This window comes from Strigops habroptila, chromosome 13 (assembly GCF_004027225.2).
Source record: "Strigops habroptila isolate Jane chromosome 13, bStrHab1.2.pri, whole genome shotgun sequence".
Lineage (NCBI taxonomy): Eukaryota > Metazoa > Chordata > Aves > Psittaciformes > Psittacidae > Strigops > Strigops habroptila.
The window spans coordinates 11,688,837-11,710,217 of NC_044289.2; the positions used below are offsets into that span (position 1 = coordinate 11,688,837).

The window sequence follows — 21,381 nt, forward strand, 5'->3', positions numbered from 1 at the left end:
AGAAGTTGGAGCTTGAGTAACTCAAACGTGGCCACATGGCAACCAGCAGATTTCTGGCATTGTTTCACAGAAGAACAGACGCAATAACCTCAATCAAACTTGTATTTGGAGTGAAAAGGTTACTTCCAGGGCCTGGAAAAGAAGTGAACTCGCACAAGGGATCCACCAAACCTGCCAGGGTCAGACATGGCCAGGCAGGCAGCACCACAGCTCCTGACACGGGCCAGGCCCCAGGGACTCCTCCTGCCTGAGCCCCAGTGGCAACTCAGCACAGCCCAACACCATCCTGAAGCCAGAGAGAAGAGCCATGAGTGGAGAAGTGCAATGACAGCGTGACACAAGGGATGGGCAGGAGTGGGAAGTCCCCCCCAATAAACATGTCCCTCTGGGAAAGGACATGAAAGAACAGGAAGCTTCACACACAGCAATGACTCACACACAAAATTACCCACCAGAAAAAGCTCTTTTCATTCTCGTGTGAGCCCAACTTCCAATCCCAGCCTCAGAGACAGCCAAAGAACACAATTCAGGACCATTCTTTCCTCTTTATTCACAAATCTTTCAGGATGAGGAGAGACACCTGGGAAAAGGTAGAACTCTTTTCTTTTTCCTCTTTTTCCTAAAGGAAATTCAAACGTCTTGGGAGAAAAAGGTGGGGGGAGGATCCAGGGAAGAGGATTTTCTGGATTCATATGAAAAGCTCCGAAGGAGCATGAACACAATGATGAAAATCAGATGTTAAAAAAAAAAAGTGTAACTGGCACCTTTTGGCTTAATAAAAAAACCAAAACCAAAAATCTGCTTCTGCCTTCCTCCTTCTGGTCTTTCACTTATTTATTCACCTCTGCTCTGAAGGCATTTGCTTTGTTTTTCCACATTTCTTCCATTCTTCTGGGACTAGTGTGTCCTGGAAAGACAAATCCAAGAAAAATTAACTCTTCCAAAGGCAACAAAGCGCTTCCTTGCACAGAGAAGTGTCCCCAGACCCCTCATTCGCTCTCCAAGGAAGTGTTTCGGATCAGCCTCTCAAAGGAAGCTTATGGGAGTGATAAAACCAGTACTGCAATGGAACAGAGGGCTGAATTCAAGGAGGATGGAAATGGTCAGACAAAATGAAGGGTAATCTCTGGTGCAAAAGGGATGAATGAGCCTTGTGAATTACAGAACTGAACAAAAAAGCCGGGCTGAATGCAAAGCCTGCAGGTAACTCAACTGCTCTTCTACTTCAAACAGGGCCGATCTATCTGCTTGGAATCAAATGGTCCATGTAAACCCAAAATAAAGAACTTTAGGTCCTCAAGAAGAGGAATTAGTCTGATGTGGGCACAGAAGACCCATCTTTTACCTCCCAAGATGCCAGAGACAGGCACAGCTATGGATGCTGAGCACTTGCCAGTCCATCCTTAGAAGCTGGTACCAATACACTCTTAACTGACATATCTGGGGCATCAGAAACCCCAGAAATAAGGAAAAGTGCTTGTGACTGCACATGGCAGCACAACGTAACTGATGGTTTGTGGATAATAAATTCTGTGCAAGATCTTCCAGGATTAGTCACAGCCCATGGGGAATTACGGAGTTAAAACACCATGTTGAGAGACAGAAAACATGCAAGCTGTGGAGAACAGAAGCGAGGCATTTGGTGACAGGCCACTGAGCAGCTGAAAGCCCAAAGCTATGGTAAAAAGAAGCATCCAGGGATAAGAAGAGCACCAGCAAACACAGCCGGGATGCAGCCAGCATTCATCTACTAGAACAAGTGACAGCCATCTCCAGTTCCTCTCCAGTTACTTGTCACAGCTTGTTCTGTGCTCAGGTACCTCGAAACACTCCAGGGAGGGAAGAGATAGCAGCAGGGTGTTTTTCTATGGGACATGATGCCAAATTCTCCTTAGGTAATTTTCATGACTCCATCTTCTATGTTATCTGAGCTGCAGACAGGAGCTTACACCACAGTGCTCATGGTTTCTGTGACACAGCCACCCACGATGGTTTTGTTTTACACCACAAAACCTGAGCTCTGTGTGTGCCTGGAGCACTATGAACACCAGAAAGCAGATGCTCATGAGATGTACCACTGCAGCACATCATATAGGAATTTCAGTTTCATCACAGGACTTCTCCCAGATGCTCTCTCCCTTCCCCAAAATAAAATGGTGCACTGACAGAGAAATGAAACCCCACATGCACATTCAGAACCGAGCAGCATGCAGAACAACAGGCAGTCCTGCCTCCTCTACCACTATGCATACAGCAAACTGGGACCTTACCTGCTCAGAATGAAAGGAAAAGGAGGGCTCTGTGCTGGTGAATGCTAATGGAGACTTACCAGGTGCTTGTATTCACTGGAGGGGGCTGACTGCTGCTGACTGAGCCATCATGACCAGTTCAGTGTAATGGGAGAGTGAGCCCTGGACTGGGTTGTGTTCTCAGCTGAATGAGGTGGTGCTGACCTGACTCTGCTGCTCACAGAGATCATTGCCACCCCAATGAGGATGTAACTCAGCAGTCAGAGTGCCTGGCAGCTGAAGAGCCAGAATACTGCAGATGGGGATAGTGAGTACCAACAGCAGGATGGGAACAGCCCAGGTATCAGCCACTTCCACCATGTTCTCCTCCAGCCAGCATTACTAATAATTTATTTACAGGAACAGTATTGCTTAAACCAGGTTTATTTCATCACCTGACAGCTGCTTGGTGCCCAGGACAGCATATTCAGATGTGCACATATTACCGTACAGGATTCAGAAGATTAAGGAAATCACACAAAGACAATTTAGTCTCAAAGGACACGTACTGCTAATATGCAAACCCAGCTGCAGCCAACGACACCCGAGGACTGATTTAAAGCCCAATAAGCAATGTTGGAAGGAAGCAGCTTCAGCTCAGCTCTCTTTTTGTACACAGAGTGAGTGATGAAGTGAAATGAAACAGGCAGCATGCCCAGGAAAGGCAAATTCCAAAAAGGCCCTTACTTCTAGAAGAGCTGGTCACTAGCAAAACCCCCTTTTACCGCAGCGTTCTATACTTTGCCAACCTACTGCTCTGCTCTGCAGCGATCCTGCCAAAAGGAAAGAGGAAGAAAGGTTCAGAGAAGACAGGAAGGAGGAAAGCAGCCCTGCTCCAGGAACCAGAGCCAGTGATAGAATGCAAAAAGCAAAACCAGGCCTTCTGGTAACTTCTGTAAAAAGATGGTTTATACAGTCCCCTTCCCACACCCGCCAGCGGTGTCCATAGTGGAAGAGCAGCTTTGTCTCAAAGTGCCATGTAGTTAATTACCAGTGCACTTCAACATCTGAGCCAGGCTAGCAGCACCTCACAAAAAGATGTCTTTTTGAACTTCAAAGGCGTGTACAAAGGGTTTAACTTTAGCCTAAGGTAGAAGTTTTACTTTCAAATTTGCCATTGTAGTTGCAGCTTCATGTCGTTCACAGTGAAAAAGCACACGGACACCCCCTGCAGTGTTTTGAAGTAGGAACCAACCACCTGCATTTATGTGTTAACAGAAGCCCTGGTTGAGCAAAGACACTCAGAAGTAAGCTTCATTGTATTATTTCTCCCCAAATCTGTATCTTAGGTGATCTGTAATTAACAATGATTTTATCATTACTCTCTAAATTACAACATAGCCCCATTGGCAACAAAATCCCAATAAGAACTGTCATACTAACAAGGGAAAATGCCACAGTGGACAGGGCTGGACATCCAAGGGAGCAAGGCTGAGCAAGCTGGGAGGATGGTATGGAAAGGGTTAATTACAGTAATCATCCTCCCTGCTGCAGCCATGCAAGTAGAGATGTTTTAAAGACAACAAATCATTGCAAACCCTCTGAAAGTCATGTTCTTGTGTTTGGGGTTTTTTTCCTTATAGCTCTTATCGTGCTTTTAATATGGTGTAATCAAAAAAGGGAGAACCCAGAGGTACCTATGCAAACAGGTATGCGAAGATAAACAACTCCTAGTGGCTCCAAAGGGGAAAGTAAGAAAAGCACAGGTTTGATGGCAAAGCAGGCCAGTAAGATCATCTTCAAAGGCAAACTCTGCATTAGTACAAAAGGGCTAAAACGTTAAGTCTCACATGGAAACCCCGCGTGGCAGAAGGGAAGAAGAGGGAACAGTCTGACCGCTAATTAATGCGCTGTATTGGCAGCCTGGGTCAGCAAACTGGCCACAGGCTGTGTAAGCCATGGCACATGCACCAGGCACTGCATGGCAGAAGACTCAAGTGTGAAGAATCAGTCCAACGCCAGCACAGAAATGAATGCTGTAGCCCTGACATTCTCCATAGTTTTGCTTGAGTGTGTTGCCCTTTGCTGCTGACAAGCAGCTGCTTCCCTTCCTCTATAATCCCCCTGTAGGGAGGGGAAGACAGCAGCAAGATACCCCTATCTTACCTTCCTCCTCTTAAAACTTATCTCACAAGCACAGCTACAGAAGAGTTGGGCCTCTTCTGCATCAACACTGGCTTTCATTATCTAACAATATTGTGAGTGCTTGATAGATCATGTAGCAAAATGAATCTGTCAGTGAATGGGTCTTGCTAGATGTGTTTCCCATGTCAAAGTGCACATACTTCCACCCTGTGCCTACTCTGTGTGCCTGATCACTTCAGCAATGGCCATGTGGACCATTCTCCCTAAAGGAGCTGTACCACAGTGACAGCACCTCACTGCCCCAGTAGGTTCAAACCCTTATTCTGCAAACAGGAACCGAGCAGCACATCCCACGCAAGATCCAGGAACCAAAAGCAGTGTTCATTGCTATTTCAGCTACTGACACATGGTAGCATCAATGTCATCTCCTTCCCACTGATTTTAGAAGCAGCTCCCACCAACACATCCACCCCAGCTTACCGTTTTACTGCTTTCTGAGCCAGCATCCTGTTGCCTGCCAGGAATGTGACACCACCCAAAATGGCCAAGTACTTCAGAGTCTGGAACATGTTGAGCTGAGTCCAGTAGACATACATGAGTCCCAACATTGCTGTGAAAAAGCAGACAGAGCCTGTGGCTGCAATTGCATTTCAAAGAGCAACCGTTCGTTATCCTCAGAACACTTGTTATGTTGTACTGCCAGGCTGAAGCATTTGGTTTCTGCCTCATCTCTGAAGTTCTGACATGGCAGATCTGACACTACACATTATTGCCAGGGAAGGGAAGCATCTGGGTCTCCATACTGGAGAAAAACGTGACACTGACAGCTTGCAGCCAACCCTCTTGTGGCAGAATTATGTATATATTCTAGACATTAAGGGCTACTAAAAGGAGAGGATACTCTGGATTTCAATAAAGAATATTAACCTTTGCGTATCTGTAGGAACTTACAGTTTTATAAAGCTTCCAAAAGAAAATGGTTTGGATTAAGCAACACACTGTCACTTGGGAACCAGCAGATCCAATATTCTCTCAACCTGCTACATTTTTGATATTCTACCAGGACAGTAAATACCTGTGCAACCAAGGGCACAAAAAAACTGATGAAAAAAATTGGTCCAGCCAAAGAACAAGAACTTTCCCAGAAAGAGCTTTAAAGAAAAGCTGTAGCTTTTCACTGTAGACAACAGTCCTGCAGGTTTCAGTCCCCACAGAAACTCCCTGTTACAAAGGATAAACATGCAAGAAAGAAAGTGTGATCTCTGGAAATAAGAAGTTCTATTAAGTACAGATAAATGGTGTGAGAGAGGAGCCTGGATAATGACAGCTGCCACAAGCTGATGGCCAAAACAGGTTTGTCACCATATTAACAATGATGAAAAGCAGGAAGGCAGATGAAAACAAGAGAACAAATGTTATGCTATTATGTCATTATAGTTAATAGACCACAAGCCCATTAACCACGAGGGCTTTCATCTGTAACTCTCAGGTGAGAAGGTCAAACAAAGCAGAAAGCCTCCGACACTTACCAGCATGTCCCATGTGAAAAACAATGGTGCTGGGAGCAAAGCTGAAGTTGGAGATGTTGGCACCTATCTTTATCCACTAAAAGGAAAAGAAACACAACTTGAATTACAACAGCTCTGTAAACACAAGCTTTCATTTTAAAATTCAGTACCTCTCAAGCCTGTTTAAGTTCTTCAATCACTACAGTGTATTCTCTACAGAAGCACTTGTTTAGTACTACAAGAGCAGAGAGTAGTAATTTTGCTAAAGAGAGCACTGTTAAGCTCCTCTAGTGAAAATTTCTCCTGCTGTTTCTGAATGCCCAAATGCAGTTTCTCACTCAGGTTTCTTAAACTGACAAGAGTATGTTGCTCCAGATCTACATTTTTCAGAAAAAACAACATTGCTATTTCTATCCTGCTGAATTAATTTCAATCAAAAAGAAGAAAAAGGCAAGGTTCCAGTTCTGCACTCAGCAAAAGAACAGCAAGAGATACAAAACATTTGCTCATAAAACCCTTTTCAGTTTCTAGAGGACAAAAGAGGAAGGCATGAAGATGGGAAACAGGTGCAGTATCAATGGGATTTGTCACTGAAGTGTCATCGACGTGTATATTGTGAACTCCAGAGACCAGTGGACTCGACTATTTGAATGCCAGCTTTTGATGACACTGCGAATGGGAAATCACTGCCAAGCAAACAGGGATCAGTTTCATCCTCCAAATAAGGAATAGTTTAAGTTGCCTACATGAGATTCTGTATTGCATTAAGTTCAAAACACTGATCTGACACTACAGTGAGTAGCACTGGATGTTTCAACTACAGACACACAAATACTAATTATGTCCATAACTGGGAATCCATCTGATAGGATTAAGTAACACACATTTGGTGATGGATATATTAAGCACAAGGCAGAATCACTGCTTTTTTCCTGTGTAAGTCTAACATTAGTTATAATTTAACCTGCCCACTGTTATTCAACATCCCAAGCAGATGCACACTGGAGAAACTCACCCCTACTTCTACTCGCCAGCAGTGTTTTTCTGCTTTGACTATAAGCTCAAAGAAACCCCCCACCCAACAGTTTGGGAAAGAGACAATACCAGACCAACACTCTGCACTGCCATGGTGAGCTGTGACTGCAGCACTGCTGTGCTAGTCATGATTAACCAAGTTTTAATAAGGAGTTTAGCTGGCCAACCTCCTGAGTGACTTTGGACTGGATGGGAAAAGGTGGTGTTCTTCTGTGGCTCACTTCACTCACCAGAATGAGCAGCAAAAGCAGTGGGGAGAGAATCAGTGCTGTGAAAGTGTTCGATACCACGGTGGGAGGCCTCTTCTCAGGTTCCCTGAAGAGGTGCTGCAAACAAACAAAACCAATTCATAAGCAGGAATATTCCAACAGAGCAGCTTCTCGGCTCCCCAGAGCACCAGCTGCTGTTCCCAGACGTTCCTTTGGATGACAAGCATTCCTCTTAAGGCAAAGAGACTTTAAAGTAGTGTCTATTCCAGCCTCTGCACATTTAATCTCTGGCACAGTTCACTTTTCTTTGCACTCACAGAAGTACTTGTTAGCTTGTCATCAGCACAGATGGCTGGAATGAAGCAAAAGACATCTTCAGAAGCAGATAGCTCCTTACCTAGTAAAATTTACATGTTTGAGTCTTTTCAGTGACACTAGCTGCTCTCTCACAGGTAGGACACACAACTTAGTTATTCATACTCCAGAGGAATTCAACACATTTCCTTCCATTAAGCAGTAGCTCTGCTCTTCCTTTATTTACATCACTTACACAGAGTAAGACATGACTTTTCAAAAATAAATTACAATGAGAACAAATAATCCCAGTAGGACTGACCTCCATCCCCACACATTGGTTTTGGTTTTGACTGTACCTGGATTTCAGGTTTGGGAACAAAGAGGTTCTTAGACTGGACTGTGGATGGTGCATCCTCTTCTGGGAACGTGATCACAACATCAGCCTGAAATGAAATCGTGCAGCTTCATGAAGTTTGATCTTAATGTAATACGAGTTTTATAAACCCTATTCCATTACTGTGGCCTATTTCCTTATTTGTCAATCTCCAACTGACAGGATTTTTTAAAGGAAACTAAGAAAAAGCCACCAGATTTTTTTAAGCAGCAGTTTCTCCTAAACAGAGGCAGCAACAGAATTTACCCATCTCTAAGAACTGGACTCATTTCTAGCATAAAAGGCTAAACCTTGAAGTGCTTGCTGTGAAATTACCAAACCCATAAATGTTCTGAAGCTTCTGTTCCACCAGGAATGAATGTATGTTTATTTCTGTCTTGCTTTGATGCTTACTTAAAACAACCAGCAAACCTCAGAGCCCATAAATGGCCAAAAGGATTCTGGTTCACTACAAAGAACAAAATATATTTGAGCTTTTTTCCTTCCAGGCCTGTACCATGCCCTGCTCTTAAGACTGCCACTAATCTCAAAACCACATGGCCACGTTTCCCAGCTACATACCACATTCCACAGGATTGGATTTTCCAGGGTGGCATCTCCAATAATCAAGTAAAGAGTGTAGGTACCAGAGGCAGAGTCAAATTCAGTCTTTCTTTCAGAGGTATCCAGTTCAAACTTGTAAACGTTCTTGCTATCTGGTTCTGCCACAAACACCACCTCCTGGCCAGTCTTTTGGTTGTGAAGTCGGACAAAAGTCTGAAAGGAAAGATAGTGACAGTTATGGAATATCTCACAGTGTTTACAAGTGACAGAGAAATGAGAGATCCACCCCCAAATCGAAAAAGCACATTAACAGAAGTCAGAGTACAAACTGGGAGTCCAGGTGTCTGCAAATCAGCAAAGTTCTATGTCTCTTTGAGTAACATTAACACAGGAGCAGACTGGCCAGCGGCCCACTTGGGGTAGAGGGTAAAATACTGAGTGTTACTCCACAGGATATATGCAGCAGCACACAACAGGGATGTAGGCACAGATGGGTTTTGTTGGAGTTTTCCCCCTCCCCTTTTTTCTATTTTATACATAAAAAATACGATTTTAAAGGAAGTCTACATTCAGTGACTTTTCCAGCAAACAATCTGTATTTAAATAATCAGAAGTGTGCTTTTACCTGCATTCATTTTGTGGAGTTAAATAAGACACAGCACCAGAGTCAAAAGAGGCTTCATTTAACAGACAGCCAAACCAAATGAACCCAATCCGCTTCCCATCTACCAAGACCAGTGATCTTTCACAATCCATGTCTGAAACATAAGGCTTCCCCAAACCTATCAAATCTTTTCAAGAGTAACTGTCACCTCGGATGCTTCAAATTGGAACATCTCAGTGACACAGCAATGACAAAAGCTTCTCCTAACCTGGTGAGGGATGAGTTCAGCTCCGCTGTTCACGTCTATCAGCTGGAAGGATAAAGCAAAATTCTGGTGGCTGTCAGCAGTGAATGAGCCCTTGGCTTTGGCTGGGTAAGCTACCCTAGGAGGGAAGAAACCAAAGAGAATTGAGGTGATCTTCCAGGAAAATCCTTGGTCTTCAAAGAACCTGAGGCATGCAAGCCTGCCTGGCAGTACCGCAGTCTACTCAGCACAGATGAGCTATTTTATCAAGTCAGGTGAACTAACAGGTCTTTCTCTTCCACCATAAATTTAATGAAAATAAAGGAGTGGAATTTATTCAGTAGGCTTTTTGAGAGCTTCACACCTTGCCCATTTTCAATTAAAATGGTTGTTTATTGTAAGGTTCAAAGGAACACCAGAAGAAGATTTTGCCCCACTTTCCATTTAGCCAAGGTTATGCCATGACCCAAGGTGTGACAGCAGCAGAACAGAAAACACAGACACTCAAACTTCAGCACAGAGAAGGGCCTCAGTGAGGCTGTGCAGCCAAGTTCCATTCTATACATTATATTCCAACTGATGCCAGTTAAAAACTGATTACATTAAATACACCTAGCAATGGTACAGCACACCCCCCAAACACAGTGTACATGTTGCTTCAGAGCATCTCTATCCAGAACCATTAACACAATTCTTTTAACTTGCTTTTGCTATGGAAAAGTACCAACAAAGGAAGAGAAGACTCAGGTTGCCTGGCTTCTGTCAGTACTTAGTTCAGTATCAAGAACAAAACCCACCTATAAGCAGCATTCTCCCAATGAACTCACAGGTTTAAGAGAAATAGCACATGTGTAACTAGTTATTCCAATATAAGATTCCTCTGGTTTAGCTGAAGTGGGTAAAGCTCAGAAGACCTCCAAGTCTAGAGCCACAGCTGCCCCCCAAAGGATCACACACATCAAGTCATCCTACCTGGTTGTTTTTGGTGCAATGCTCTGATCTTTATCCACGGTAGAAAGATCCACATTAGTAATCCCAACTTCGGTGGAAACTTTTACTTTCAGCTGCAACAAAACACAACAGAAATTACTCAGAACGCTCTACATATACTAATTATGGTCAAGTTCACTGCAGAAGCTTTGGCTCTTCTGTCCCCTTCCCCAGAGAGGAAGGTAGAACAAAAGACAGAACTTAATCAGAACAGAAGGATTTACAGCAATTCTCTCAAACATAAGCAGTTACTGCAGCCTGTAGGTTTTAATGAGCATATTTGTTCTCACAGCTTACAAATGCTCCCCTGGAGAACTCAAGTTTCATTGCCAAGATATTTTTCACCATCAACTACAATTAGTTACTACAGGTTTACTTGTGTGAACCTGCCCCACGCCCTCACCCCAAAAAATAATTCACAGGGAACCTGTGGGAAAAGTATGGAAAAACATGAACTAAAACATTCAGGCCAGACTTCAAACACAACAATCTTGGTGGTTCCTCTACAACAAAAAGTGTCATTTAAGATAGAGGTTACCCCTCCAAATGCATCCATTAACAGGCGGACTATTGAGGCTAATGTTAGTAAAGCCTTAAGTTTGTTCCAAGATGGGAGCAAAGAAAGATGGACTAATGAAATATTAATGTTAGAAAAGGTACGTGAAGGCAACTCCGAGCTGCTGCACACAGCCCCTCCAGCTGAACACTACACAAACATCTCACAAATATTTTAATGCCAGGAAATGTGGTCTCTGCTGGAGTAATAACCCACTGGTTTAGCTCATTACTGTCAAAGCGATGGTGCATTAAGGACAATTAATGCTAATAACAGTAAGGAAAAAAAGCAGCTCCCCAGCAGCCCTCCCCCGTACCAATGTGTCTTATTAGAAGCGGTTCCCACAGAGCTGCCCCAGTGTTAATACATTCCTCCCGGGACCTGGGGAGGAATGTGTGCCAGCAGCCAGCTTCAGCAGGGCCAATCAGTTCCCTTCTGACACTCCTAAGTGCCATTACTACTACAACGACAACATCAATTTGATACACAGAGTAAAGGTCAGCAGTTGTAAATAAGCATCTTCCTCCACTCCAAGCTGGTTGTGTTGGATGACTTTAACAGCTAATCTTCTCCTTGAACAGGTGATTGAGGATAAAAAACACCCTGGGAATAGACATCACTGGAGAAGAGAATGCTCAGCTGTTGATACCAGGGTGACTACATGAATAGTTACAGATGTCATGTTGTTCTCACTGTAACAAACTTGAGGAAAGTAAAACCCTGAGTGTTTATATAAACTCTTCTTCAGAAAGGTGTGGTGCAACAGCCTTTGCCACCAAAAAGGGCGTATTTATGCATGAAATGAAGACTTCATTTGCATTTTGCTTTGGACACTTTCTCCACTACCAAAGCATCACCATATACACAGTTAGGAGATGCCAAAAGACCTCCTGGACTCTTTTCTAGGGCTCTAGAGCTTATACAGGCGAACAACAAATGCTCAGCTTCTGTCCACTGGGAATCACCAGACAATTGCTAGGCAAGCCTTGAGATTTACATACTCAGATCTTGGGTGCTCTGAAGAACTAACATTCTCAGTAATGGTTTTTGCATGGCTACTCTGGGCTGCTCTATAAACACTTCCACTGCTAGCCTTTGTTCATACGCTGTCAGATCAGCATCTAAGCGGTAAGTCAGGTTTGGAATTTATACAAATCTCTTTTGATCATGTATTAATCTGGTTACTGGTCATAATCCAGTCAAAATCCAGTCCATTACAGAAAAAGCAGGTGATAAAAATGCCATGCAACTGGCAACATCCTTAATGGGTATAAATAAAAAGCTGTTTCAGTGAATAGGCACAGAATTAAAATGCTATCAAAAAGCATACCCACCTCAACCTTGTTAGCAATAAATCGCTTATCTCCATCAACACTGATGGAGAAATCATAATACCCACTTGCAGGTTTCACACTCATGAAGTTCAGCTCAAAGACGTCTCTATAACAAAAGAGGCAAAGCGTTAAGTATCCTGTAGGACACTAAAGAGGTAACAGCTTGCTACTAAGAAGTCTCCAAATATGCCAGATTAAGCAGGCATAAAGAGAAACGCAGCAGAAAACTAACGTCACTAAGTGCAGTGGAAAAAGAATTCTTCAAAGTTCCCCTGAGGTCAGAAGAACATTGTAATTTCCTCCTCCCAATCAGAAGAAAAAGCAACAGAAATTCACCATCGCTACCAAACGTGCTTAGTCACCCGTTACCAACAAAACACAAGTAGAGCATTCAGTTGTCCATCATACAAACATTTCTCTGGTGGAAGAACACACGAGGAAAACAAGTCCAATGCTGTTTGAACACCACCTGTTTGCCTTACAAACTGTAAATATAAGATGATTTTCTTACCCTGACAGAGTAAATGCTGTCTGTTGAAGGACAGTGGCTTTGCTAGATGCAGACTTGGCGTAGTCGAGTTTTACAGAAGCCTGAGTCAGTGGCTGGGACATAACATCAGTCACTTGTAGCTACAAGAGAAAACCAAGAATTTCCATGAAACCTGTTGCCCCAGAAGGAAAGCAGAGCACGGACAACTCACCACCCCCCTGTATTACACACCCAGAATTCTCCCCTGCTCACCATCCCAGATTCACCTAGTTCTTTCTAACATAATGGGAAAGCTGAAGTTTGAAATCAGCAGAGCTGACTTCCACACAGTGCCTTCTCCACGCTAAGCCCTGGGTAAGCAGAGGCTCCTAAGAATCACTTCATAAAAGCACTAAAGCCCCACATCTGGAACCACAGGCCTGGAGCTAAAAAATGAAGGACATCACCTCACACATTCAGTCAGCTTATACCTACAGCACTAAAGACTGACCCAAGAGATGAGACTTGAGGTGAAGGACTCACCCTGAGTACAGGCTGATGGTGAGACACAGCTGCAGGCCCATCAGGGATGACAATGACAGGCAAGTGGTAGCGGTTCCGGGATAAGGAACCTGCAGCACAAGCAACGCTGAAAGCCTCCGAGAGGGTCTCAAAGTTCTTCTTGCTAAAAATTGCATTCATCAACTGGATGATTTGATCCTGAAAGAGAAAAAGCAAATTACATATAAGCATCAGCACCTTACCATTTGAGCTGGTTTTGGCTGAGATAATTTTCATCATAGCAGCCAGTATGGATTTGTGTTTTGGATTTGTGCTGGAAACAGTGTTGATCACACAGGGATGTTGTTACTGCTGAGCAGTGCTGACACAGAACCAAGGCCTTTTCTGCTCCTCACCCCCCCAGCAAGGAGGCTGGGGGTCCACAAGGAGTTGGGAGGGGACACAGCCAGGACAGCTGACCCCAACTGACCCAAGAGATATTCCACACCATATGGGGTGATAGTCAGCATATAAAGCTGGGAGAAGTAGAAGGAAGGGGGAGATGTTAAGAGTGATGGCATTTGTCTTCCCAAGTCACCATTACACATGTTGGAGCCCTGCTCTCCTGGACATGGAGGAACACCTGCCTGTGGTGAATTGATTCCTTGGTTTGCTTTGCTTCTGTGTGGAGCTTTTGCTTTACCTTTTAAACTGTCTTTATCTCAACCCAGGAGTTCTCTCACTTTTACTCTTCTGATTCTCTTCCCATTGCACCGTGGGGGCATTGAATGTGTGGCTTAGTTGCCAGCTGGGGTGAAACCATCACACCACAACATTGCAAGCTGGCTCAGTATAATGTTATTAATAAAAACATCATTCATAAAGGCTGTTTAATTTCCCACTTGCTTTAAAAATAGCTCAAGTTATGAGGCAACCCCAAACTAGCTTCCTTTTGAGTATCACATTAGCATTCTTATTCTTGGCTGGGACCTTCCAACCACAATCACTGTAATTGTGCTAAAAACTTGCAACACCAGAATGTGGATCTCTCTCTTCAAACTCCATGTTTCAGAATGGAAAATACCATCAGCTCAACTATCCAGACCGTGTGCAGCAGCAAAAAGACAATCTGGCTCCGGGAGCTGTACAACTGCCTTTGCACAGTGGAGAAGGTCCTTGCTACCTGCCAAGCTGGGAAGGCCAAGGAGCAGTGATGCAATGCATCCCAATGGCTCTGGAAGGAGCCAATGCAGGCCCATGCAGGCTTATCCCCTTAGGCTCAGCAGCATCCTCAAGCTATGAGGATTCGCTTTAAAGCGGTACCCCCAAGAGCACAGAGCCAGCTCTGGCTCTGGGATGTGCCAAAACCGATTTGTTCTCTCTGAAGTAGGAGTGGGACCACATTCACCAGCTCGTTGTGCAGTGCAAATTTGTAAGGTTAGTGCATCTGTGCCACACTGCCCAGGGTATCCCATATTATTCAGATTCTTCCATCGCTCCTTGCTAGTCCAGAAAACAGAGGGATTGGTTACCTGTACTTTGATCCAAGCAAAGAACTGTGGGCTAAATTCTAATCAGAAATGAGAATAAAGAAGAAAATCAAGCAATAGGCATACACTTAGTAACCTACAAAGAATGCATTGAAATCCACTGCCTCTCAAATTTTCACTTACCTACTTGTATTAATGAGCACCAATGTACATCACAACTAGAGAAAGCATCCAGACAGATGCTACAAACCTCCTGCATAGTGCAAATCCTGCTATGTTCTTCATTTATATGAGGGCATGGCACAGCTCCAGACCCTGATCAGCATCTGACATTCATTTAAATTGGGGAGGGAGGGGGAACTATTTTTTCCAAATACTACACATCAATTTTTAAAGAGTTTTGTGGCATTCTGGAGGCACTCTCACCATTCACAAGAGAGAAAGCTTTAAGCCCCAACAATAGCATTTCTGGCAGCACAATTCTGAAACAACACTAAACAATTGTCCTTAATTGGTCTTTTTTTAAACATCAATTGGACGCTGACAGTTTGAATTGTGTGTAGCAGAATCACCACCTCAAAAATGACATCAAAATGACTTTGCATTAGTCTGTTTGGCAGAAGCATGGAAGAGAGCCAAGAACGAACTCAGATGTCTTATGCTGGGTTCTGTCTCAACGCTGCCACTTTGGCTTGTGCTTTAGGGAGCCGCTATTCTCCATCACAAGTACAGCTAAACTCAGTTAACTTGTGAGGAAAAAAACCCACTAAGTGGATAGCTTCCAGTAACGATTTCTGGCTTTACTAAGCTCGAAAGGAATTTCTGAGAGACTTTCATTTTAGACAAGTTTTTGCACCTAGTTTCCTGTTGGTGTATGGTACTAAAGCTGTCTCCCTTTTGGGCACCCCAAACTAGGGTGCCTGCATTTCCTCACAGGTAAATAACATTTACAAAGTGCTTGGCAACGCTGGAGAGTGCCAGGTAAGTGTCAAATACCAGAACAAACTCCAAAACAAGAGGCTTTTTTTTAACAGCTTGTCTCAATAAACAGAAGAAAAACTATGCCTTGCTTGCAATTTCCTTTTGTACATGTGAAAAACAAACCAAATTCAGGCAGTGATCTTGAAGGTGCAACTTCCTCCTGGATTCTGTTCCTTTGCATTCCCTCTCAGATGTCCCTTTTCACTGAGTGTCCTCATTATTTTCTCCCAGTAGAAATTCTACCCAGTTATAGTGGCCTCCTGCAGTGCATGACAAAGTCTAGGCAGATCCTTTTCGAGAGCTACAGTGTGCAAGGGAGGAGAAGGCAAATACAAACCTCCTTCATTGCTGGCTCTGTACCCACATGGTCTGACAGTTTATAGGCAGCAGCCACAAACAGTGCAGTAGTCTCAATTCCTTCTTCAAACTGCAGATAAACTCCACCCAAGTCATCCAGGCGAGCAACAAGATCCTGACAGAAAGAGTTGTTAAAGTTTAAATTGCGTTCTAGTAGATCCATAGAAGTTAACTCTACTGTTAGACCTGTAATCAAGAGTATCTGCATGGGATCACTGACTTATTTTGTAACAGTCATTTGGAAACAGGATTTAAAAAGAAACCATCAGCCTTTAGTGGATTTAATTGTACTTAAAAGCCATGACTTTCTGTGTTTCAGCCCACTGTGAAACAGTTAGAAGTCCAGAAGAAATATCTGCTTGAAAGAGCCAAGCCAACCCACATGACGCAGGCAAGGAACTATCAAAGTTGGTTTTCATTTTGCATTTCACATTAGTATCTCTATTAGTACTACAGAGGTCTAAAATTCCTGAATAATTAGAGAGCACAGTGTGTTCCTACCTCTATCTCCTCAACAATGCCACTTAGATCTGCCTGTTGGGACAAGTAAGATGCCGTCTCCAAAGCCTGGATGGTTCTTAAACAAGAACAAACAAAACCAAACAATTGTATGATTTTTTTCCTTCCTTAAAAGACAAACATCATTTAAATCAAAGCAACTACAATTTCTGTTCTGAATGAAGTGTAAAACAGCTGTTACTGCATTCGACTCAAGACAATGAATCTGAAGTGATTTAGTGGGAACTTAGAATTCATTACAGAATGCCACTTCAGCTGCATCAGTGCTGCAATAAACTCACAGGTGCAAAGGCAGAGAAGAAACCAAACTTTGATCCCTGCACAGCACAACTCCCCCAATGTACTACTGAGGCTCCCAGGAATCCATTTTTTTTTTTCCCCCATCAACAAAGCAAGTTTTAAATATTCCCTTTCTTCCCCAGCTTTTAAGGAAGGCTCCATTCTCTCATTTCACAGTAAAATTACTTAGTTCTAAGACTTCTCCTGCTTACTGTCATGTTTTTTCACCTCCCAGTACAGGCATCCAGATGTACAAACAACAGGGCTGAGGAAGAGCACCAAGTCCACTGCAACCATAAATGACACAGAACCATGGCTGGGTGTTAAGCCAAAAATTTGTTGTGAACTTTTTTAAAACAGGAGGCTTCTTTGGGATATGTCGTCTTCAGCGAGCACTACTCTTGAATGCAGAAAACAGCCCCAAAATAATTTTTCATGCCCCCAGAGGGACAAATATGAGCTGAACAAATCATAGAATCCCAGAATGGTTTGGGTTGGAAGGGACCTTAAATCTCATCCACTTCCAACCCCCTGCCACAGGCAGGGACACCTTCCACTAGAGCAGGTTGCTCCAAGCCCCTGTGTCCAACCTGGCCTTGAACACTGCCAGGGATGGGGCAGCCACAGCTTCAGCACTCTCATAATAAAGAATTTCTTCCTAATCTCTAATCTAAATCTCCCCTCTTCCAGCTTAAAACTACTCTCCTTTGTCCTGTCACTACATGCCCTTGTAAAAAGACCAGATTTCTTGTGGACCTCCTTTAATTATTGGAAGCCCGTTACAAGGTCTCCCTGAAGCCTTCTCCTCTCCAGGTTGAACAAACCCAGCTCTCTCTTCATAAGAGAGGTGCATTAAATGAAAGCACAGCACCTACTCTACTACACCCATATTACAAAAATTAAGTGTTAAAATACTCTTTACTACTGCCTAAAGGACAAACATGCAACAGTGAATTATTTCCAACTGAAAGACTTACGCCAGCACATTTTCCTCTTTGCTAAGACGAGCAGTAAGAGCACTAAGTGCTTCCTGAGATGCCAAAGGAAGGCCAAAGCCACTCAGGGCCCCAACGGCGTGGAAGATCTGGGTGATTGAGGAATCCTCACTGACAGCTGCAAGCAGCAGCTCCCTGGTCTCATTTGAAATGGTAACCTGAGGAAAAACACAGGGAACACTGATTTACACTTGAAAAACCACGGCCTTCTAGTCACCACTGATTACTTCCTGGAGCAATGTACTTCATTGGTGAACTCCTGGAAGCTTTTGGGATAAAGCCCTTTATCTTTTATTAGTTTCATTAATTAAATCCCAAAGTTTTGCTGTCCACAAGTCAGGATAATCTAAGAGTCAGATTTATCCTGATAATCTGCTACTGCTTTTCAGCTGGCATCACATCCTTGTGCAGCAGCACCAGGACTGCTGAAAAATGGGGCTTAGATAACCCAGCCACAATGCAGCAAGGGTGGCCTGCATTTGTATCCTTGCTGTGGTTCACCACAGGGTTTACATCCAAAGAGCTTCTCATCTACCTAAAGAGTTTTTAATTGATGCTGTGAATTCTATTAGAATGTGCTGGTTCCTTTTTTCTCAGCCACCAATATTTAATCAAGTAACATCCCCTCAGAATTACTACGAACCAAGTATTTGCTTTGTATTTTTACACTCTGCCTTGAAGAGAGTGCTCCCAGACACTTCCTAAGGGATTTACCTAAGACACAACTGAGTACAACTCACTCAAAGAAAGTAAAAGTAGAAGTTATGCATAAAATAAACCAAAGAAAAATATCAAGGCAAATATTTCACTGGTAACATCTGCCTTCGGGGCTCAGGGCTCCAAACCCACCTCACAGCCAGCCAGGACCCGGATGGATTGTGCAGCATAGAAGAGGGAATCGACGCTGCTGGAGTCCACATGAGACTTGATGAAATTGCATGCAGCCTGTGAAGAAACAGAAGTTAACTGACAGCAACAGTCTCAAAGCCACTAAGAAGATATTTAAATGGTACTCGGAGACAATTTCCTACACACTGCTGTGCATTTTTAGACGGAACAAAAGGCAAATCAAATCCGTAGGAATATTTGCAATCCTACTCTGCACAGAAACAAAGGTGGTTCCTGCTATAAAAGAGAAATGATTTTCACACAAACCATACTGCAACCAGAATTCAGATTTAAATTTGAGTATAATTCTAAAACCCATCAAAATTGAAGTCCTGTGGGTATATTTAGTCAGGAAAACCTCCCAGGATAGAGAGCAGATGAACAGGAATTCTGTGGGCGAGTTTCCTTCCCAAGTATACAACACACACAATCATTAATGGAGGCAGAATGTAGAGTTTCAGAGCATAGTCGGGTAAGCAGCTACAGTGTGAAGGCAAGCAATGAGACTGCTCAGTAATCTATAGACAGGTCACTAACTGAACACTAGACAGATGGATCATTAAAACTGCATTTTAACCAGGAAACAACCAAGAGTTTAACTGCTCATACATAAATGACAGGGTTTTGAGTATGTGGAGCATAGGCCTTTACAAGCAGGACAGGATTTTCATGCTACAGTTACCCAGGAACACCAAGAGATGTTCAAATGTTATGCTTAGCTATTATTTTTACTACCTCTACCTTTTAGTCTCACCCCACTAAGAGGTACACTGTCCACAAAGAAAGCCGCATCACAAACCTCAAGCAACAAATAACTAATTCCTCTTTACCTGCAGAAGCAAAAGCTGTGTTATCACTGCCAAAACTAGGAAGTACTAAAAACACAGCCACACTGACATAAACAAAAGCAGCAACTCTCAGCCTTACCTGCAGGAGACCAGTGGTGAACTGCAACACCTTGAGGAGCTTCACAGTTTAACAGTTTGTGGTGCAAAGGCACAACACTCAAAGAGAAACAAAGTCCAAGTGGTTTAGAACTACTGAACTAGCTGAATTTCTGAGGAAAGAACAACCTTCCATTCACAGCTTCGGTGCACAGGTAGGCACACACGCGCACAGAAGCAGAGATGCCTACATAAGCAAGTTGTTACAAGGACAGCCTTTACTAGGTTTAAACTAGAAATGTTCAGAAGCATGAAAGGGCAGTAAGCATCATGCTGACGCTGCACGCCTTTGCTTCTAGTCTGTGCACACAGGAACATGTTTTATATGCAAAAAGAATGAGATTATGGGACCTGGCTGAATTCAGCGTTCGAACTGGAATGGAATAACGAGCACTGCATTTAACAGGACAGCAAAGCAAACACGCTGCAGGCACAAATCTTTTGCACAAAACAGAGAAACAAACTGACAGCTGTAGCAAAGTCACAATAGGTTACGGAGAGACAAGCCCCGAAACCACCATTTACTAAGTGTAAGAGAGCCCCTGGCACGTTACTGCCCAGACAAAGACACAATTTATCCCAACAGCACACCTTAAAGGTTGCCAGTATTCACCACTGCTTGCCTGTGATGCTTGCAAAGGACACAACGCACATCCATCTGCCTAACGCTTCCCTCACGGCCCTCAAGCAGAGCTCGCCGCACAGATCACTGTGTCTCGCACAACCAACCGCTCACCTTCTCGTCTGCCACCCGCACCCCCAGGCTGGCGAGGCCCACGATGGAGTAGAAGGCGGCCTGCACGTCGGCGAAGGGCCGCTCCAGCGCCGCCCGCAGCCGGGCCAGGTCGCGGGCGGTGAGGAGGTGGCTGGGGGACAGAGCCTGGGCACCGGCGAGGAGCAGGAAGCCGAGGGCCGCCGCCAGACGCAGCCGCGGGCCTGCGGAGAGAGAAGCGAGTTACCCCCGGGCCCTCCCCGCGCCGCCTCCCGCCGCCCTCCCGCCGCGGCCCGCGCCTCACCCGGCGCCGCCATGATGCCGCCTGGGCCACGGCACCGCTTCCGCCCCCCGCCCCGCCCCGGGCTGGCCCGCACCATCGCGCCCGCGCCACGGAGGAGGCGGCGGGGACAGCGCGTTTCTCGAGGGGGCCCCAGCCCCACGGGAGCCCGCTCCGGACCCCGCGGAGCTGTGACAGAGAGCAAACCGCGGGGAGAGAGGGCGGGAGGCGGGAGAGGAGCGGGCGGCCACAGGGCCGCCGAAGGGGAGGCAGCGGCGGCTCCCCTGCGCGGGGGCAGTGGTACGGGCCTCCCGGCGGCCCTCGGCAGCGGGCGGGGGCGGCCCCTGGCGGGGATGTGGGCTGCGCTGATTGGCCGAGCTGCGCGCAGCGCGCCATGGCGCAAGGGAATGGAGGCGCTGCAGGGGCCCCACCGAGTGTTGTGTCCGTCCTGTTCCATCCCGTCCCATTCCATGTCATCCCGTCCCATCCCAGCCCATTCCATGCCATCCCGTCCCACGCTATGTCATCCCGTCCCATCCCAGCCCATTCCATGCCAGCCCGTCCCATGTGATCCCATGCCATCCCAGCCCAGCCCATCCCATCCCATGCCATCCCGTTCCATTCTGTCCCATGCCATCCCATCCCATCCCATATCACGTCACATACATGCCATGTAACACCCTGCCATGCAGTTTCACGCTGCACCATGCCGTGCCATGCCTGTTGTGCCATACTGTGCCACAGGCTGTGTGCCGGGCAGTGCTATGTGATGCCATGCCAGCCCGCACAGCCAGACCTCAAATTTCACCTTAGCAAGGAAAAACGCACGCCAGAAATAGTAGGCTGTTATTTTAGGAGCTGATGGATCACCAGTCTCCC

General features: G+C 44.9%; 1 protein-coding gene across 2 annotated transcripts; it reads right to left on the reverse strand.

Annotated features, from left to right (window-relative positions):
* Positions 1-525: 525 nt before the first annotated feature.
* Positions 526-20,818, reverse strand: RPN2 (ribophorin II). Of its 2 annotated transcripts, XM_030502961.1 has the most exons (18): positions 20,527-20,818; positions 20,247-20,446; positions 18,528-18,623; positions 17,661-17,836; positions 16,387-16,462; positions 15,866-16,000; positions 13,100-13,276; positions 12,599-12,717; positions 12,088-12,193; positions 10,180-10,271; positions 9,232-9,346; positions 8,378-8,572; positions 7,779-7,865; positions 7,147-7,242; positions 5,903-5,978; positions 4,854-4,983; positions 2,976-3,061; positions 526-907 (listed from the first exon to the last, which is right to left on the reverse strand). In XM_030502961.1, exons 1-17 carry the CDS (start codon positions 20,600-20,602, stop codon positions 3,010-3,012), a joined length of 2,004 nt encoding a protein of 667 aa, XP_030358821.1. In that variant the 5' UTR covers positions 20,603-20,818; the 3' UTR covers positions 526-907; positions 2,976-3,009. The 2 variants fall into 2 exon arrangements, with proteins under 2 accessions (XP_030358821.1, XP_030358822.1); XM_030502962.1 differs by lacking the exon at positions 2,976-3,061.
* Positions 20,819-21,381: the final 563 nt, after the last annotated feature.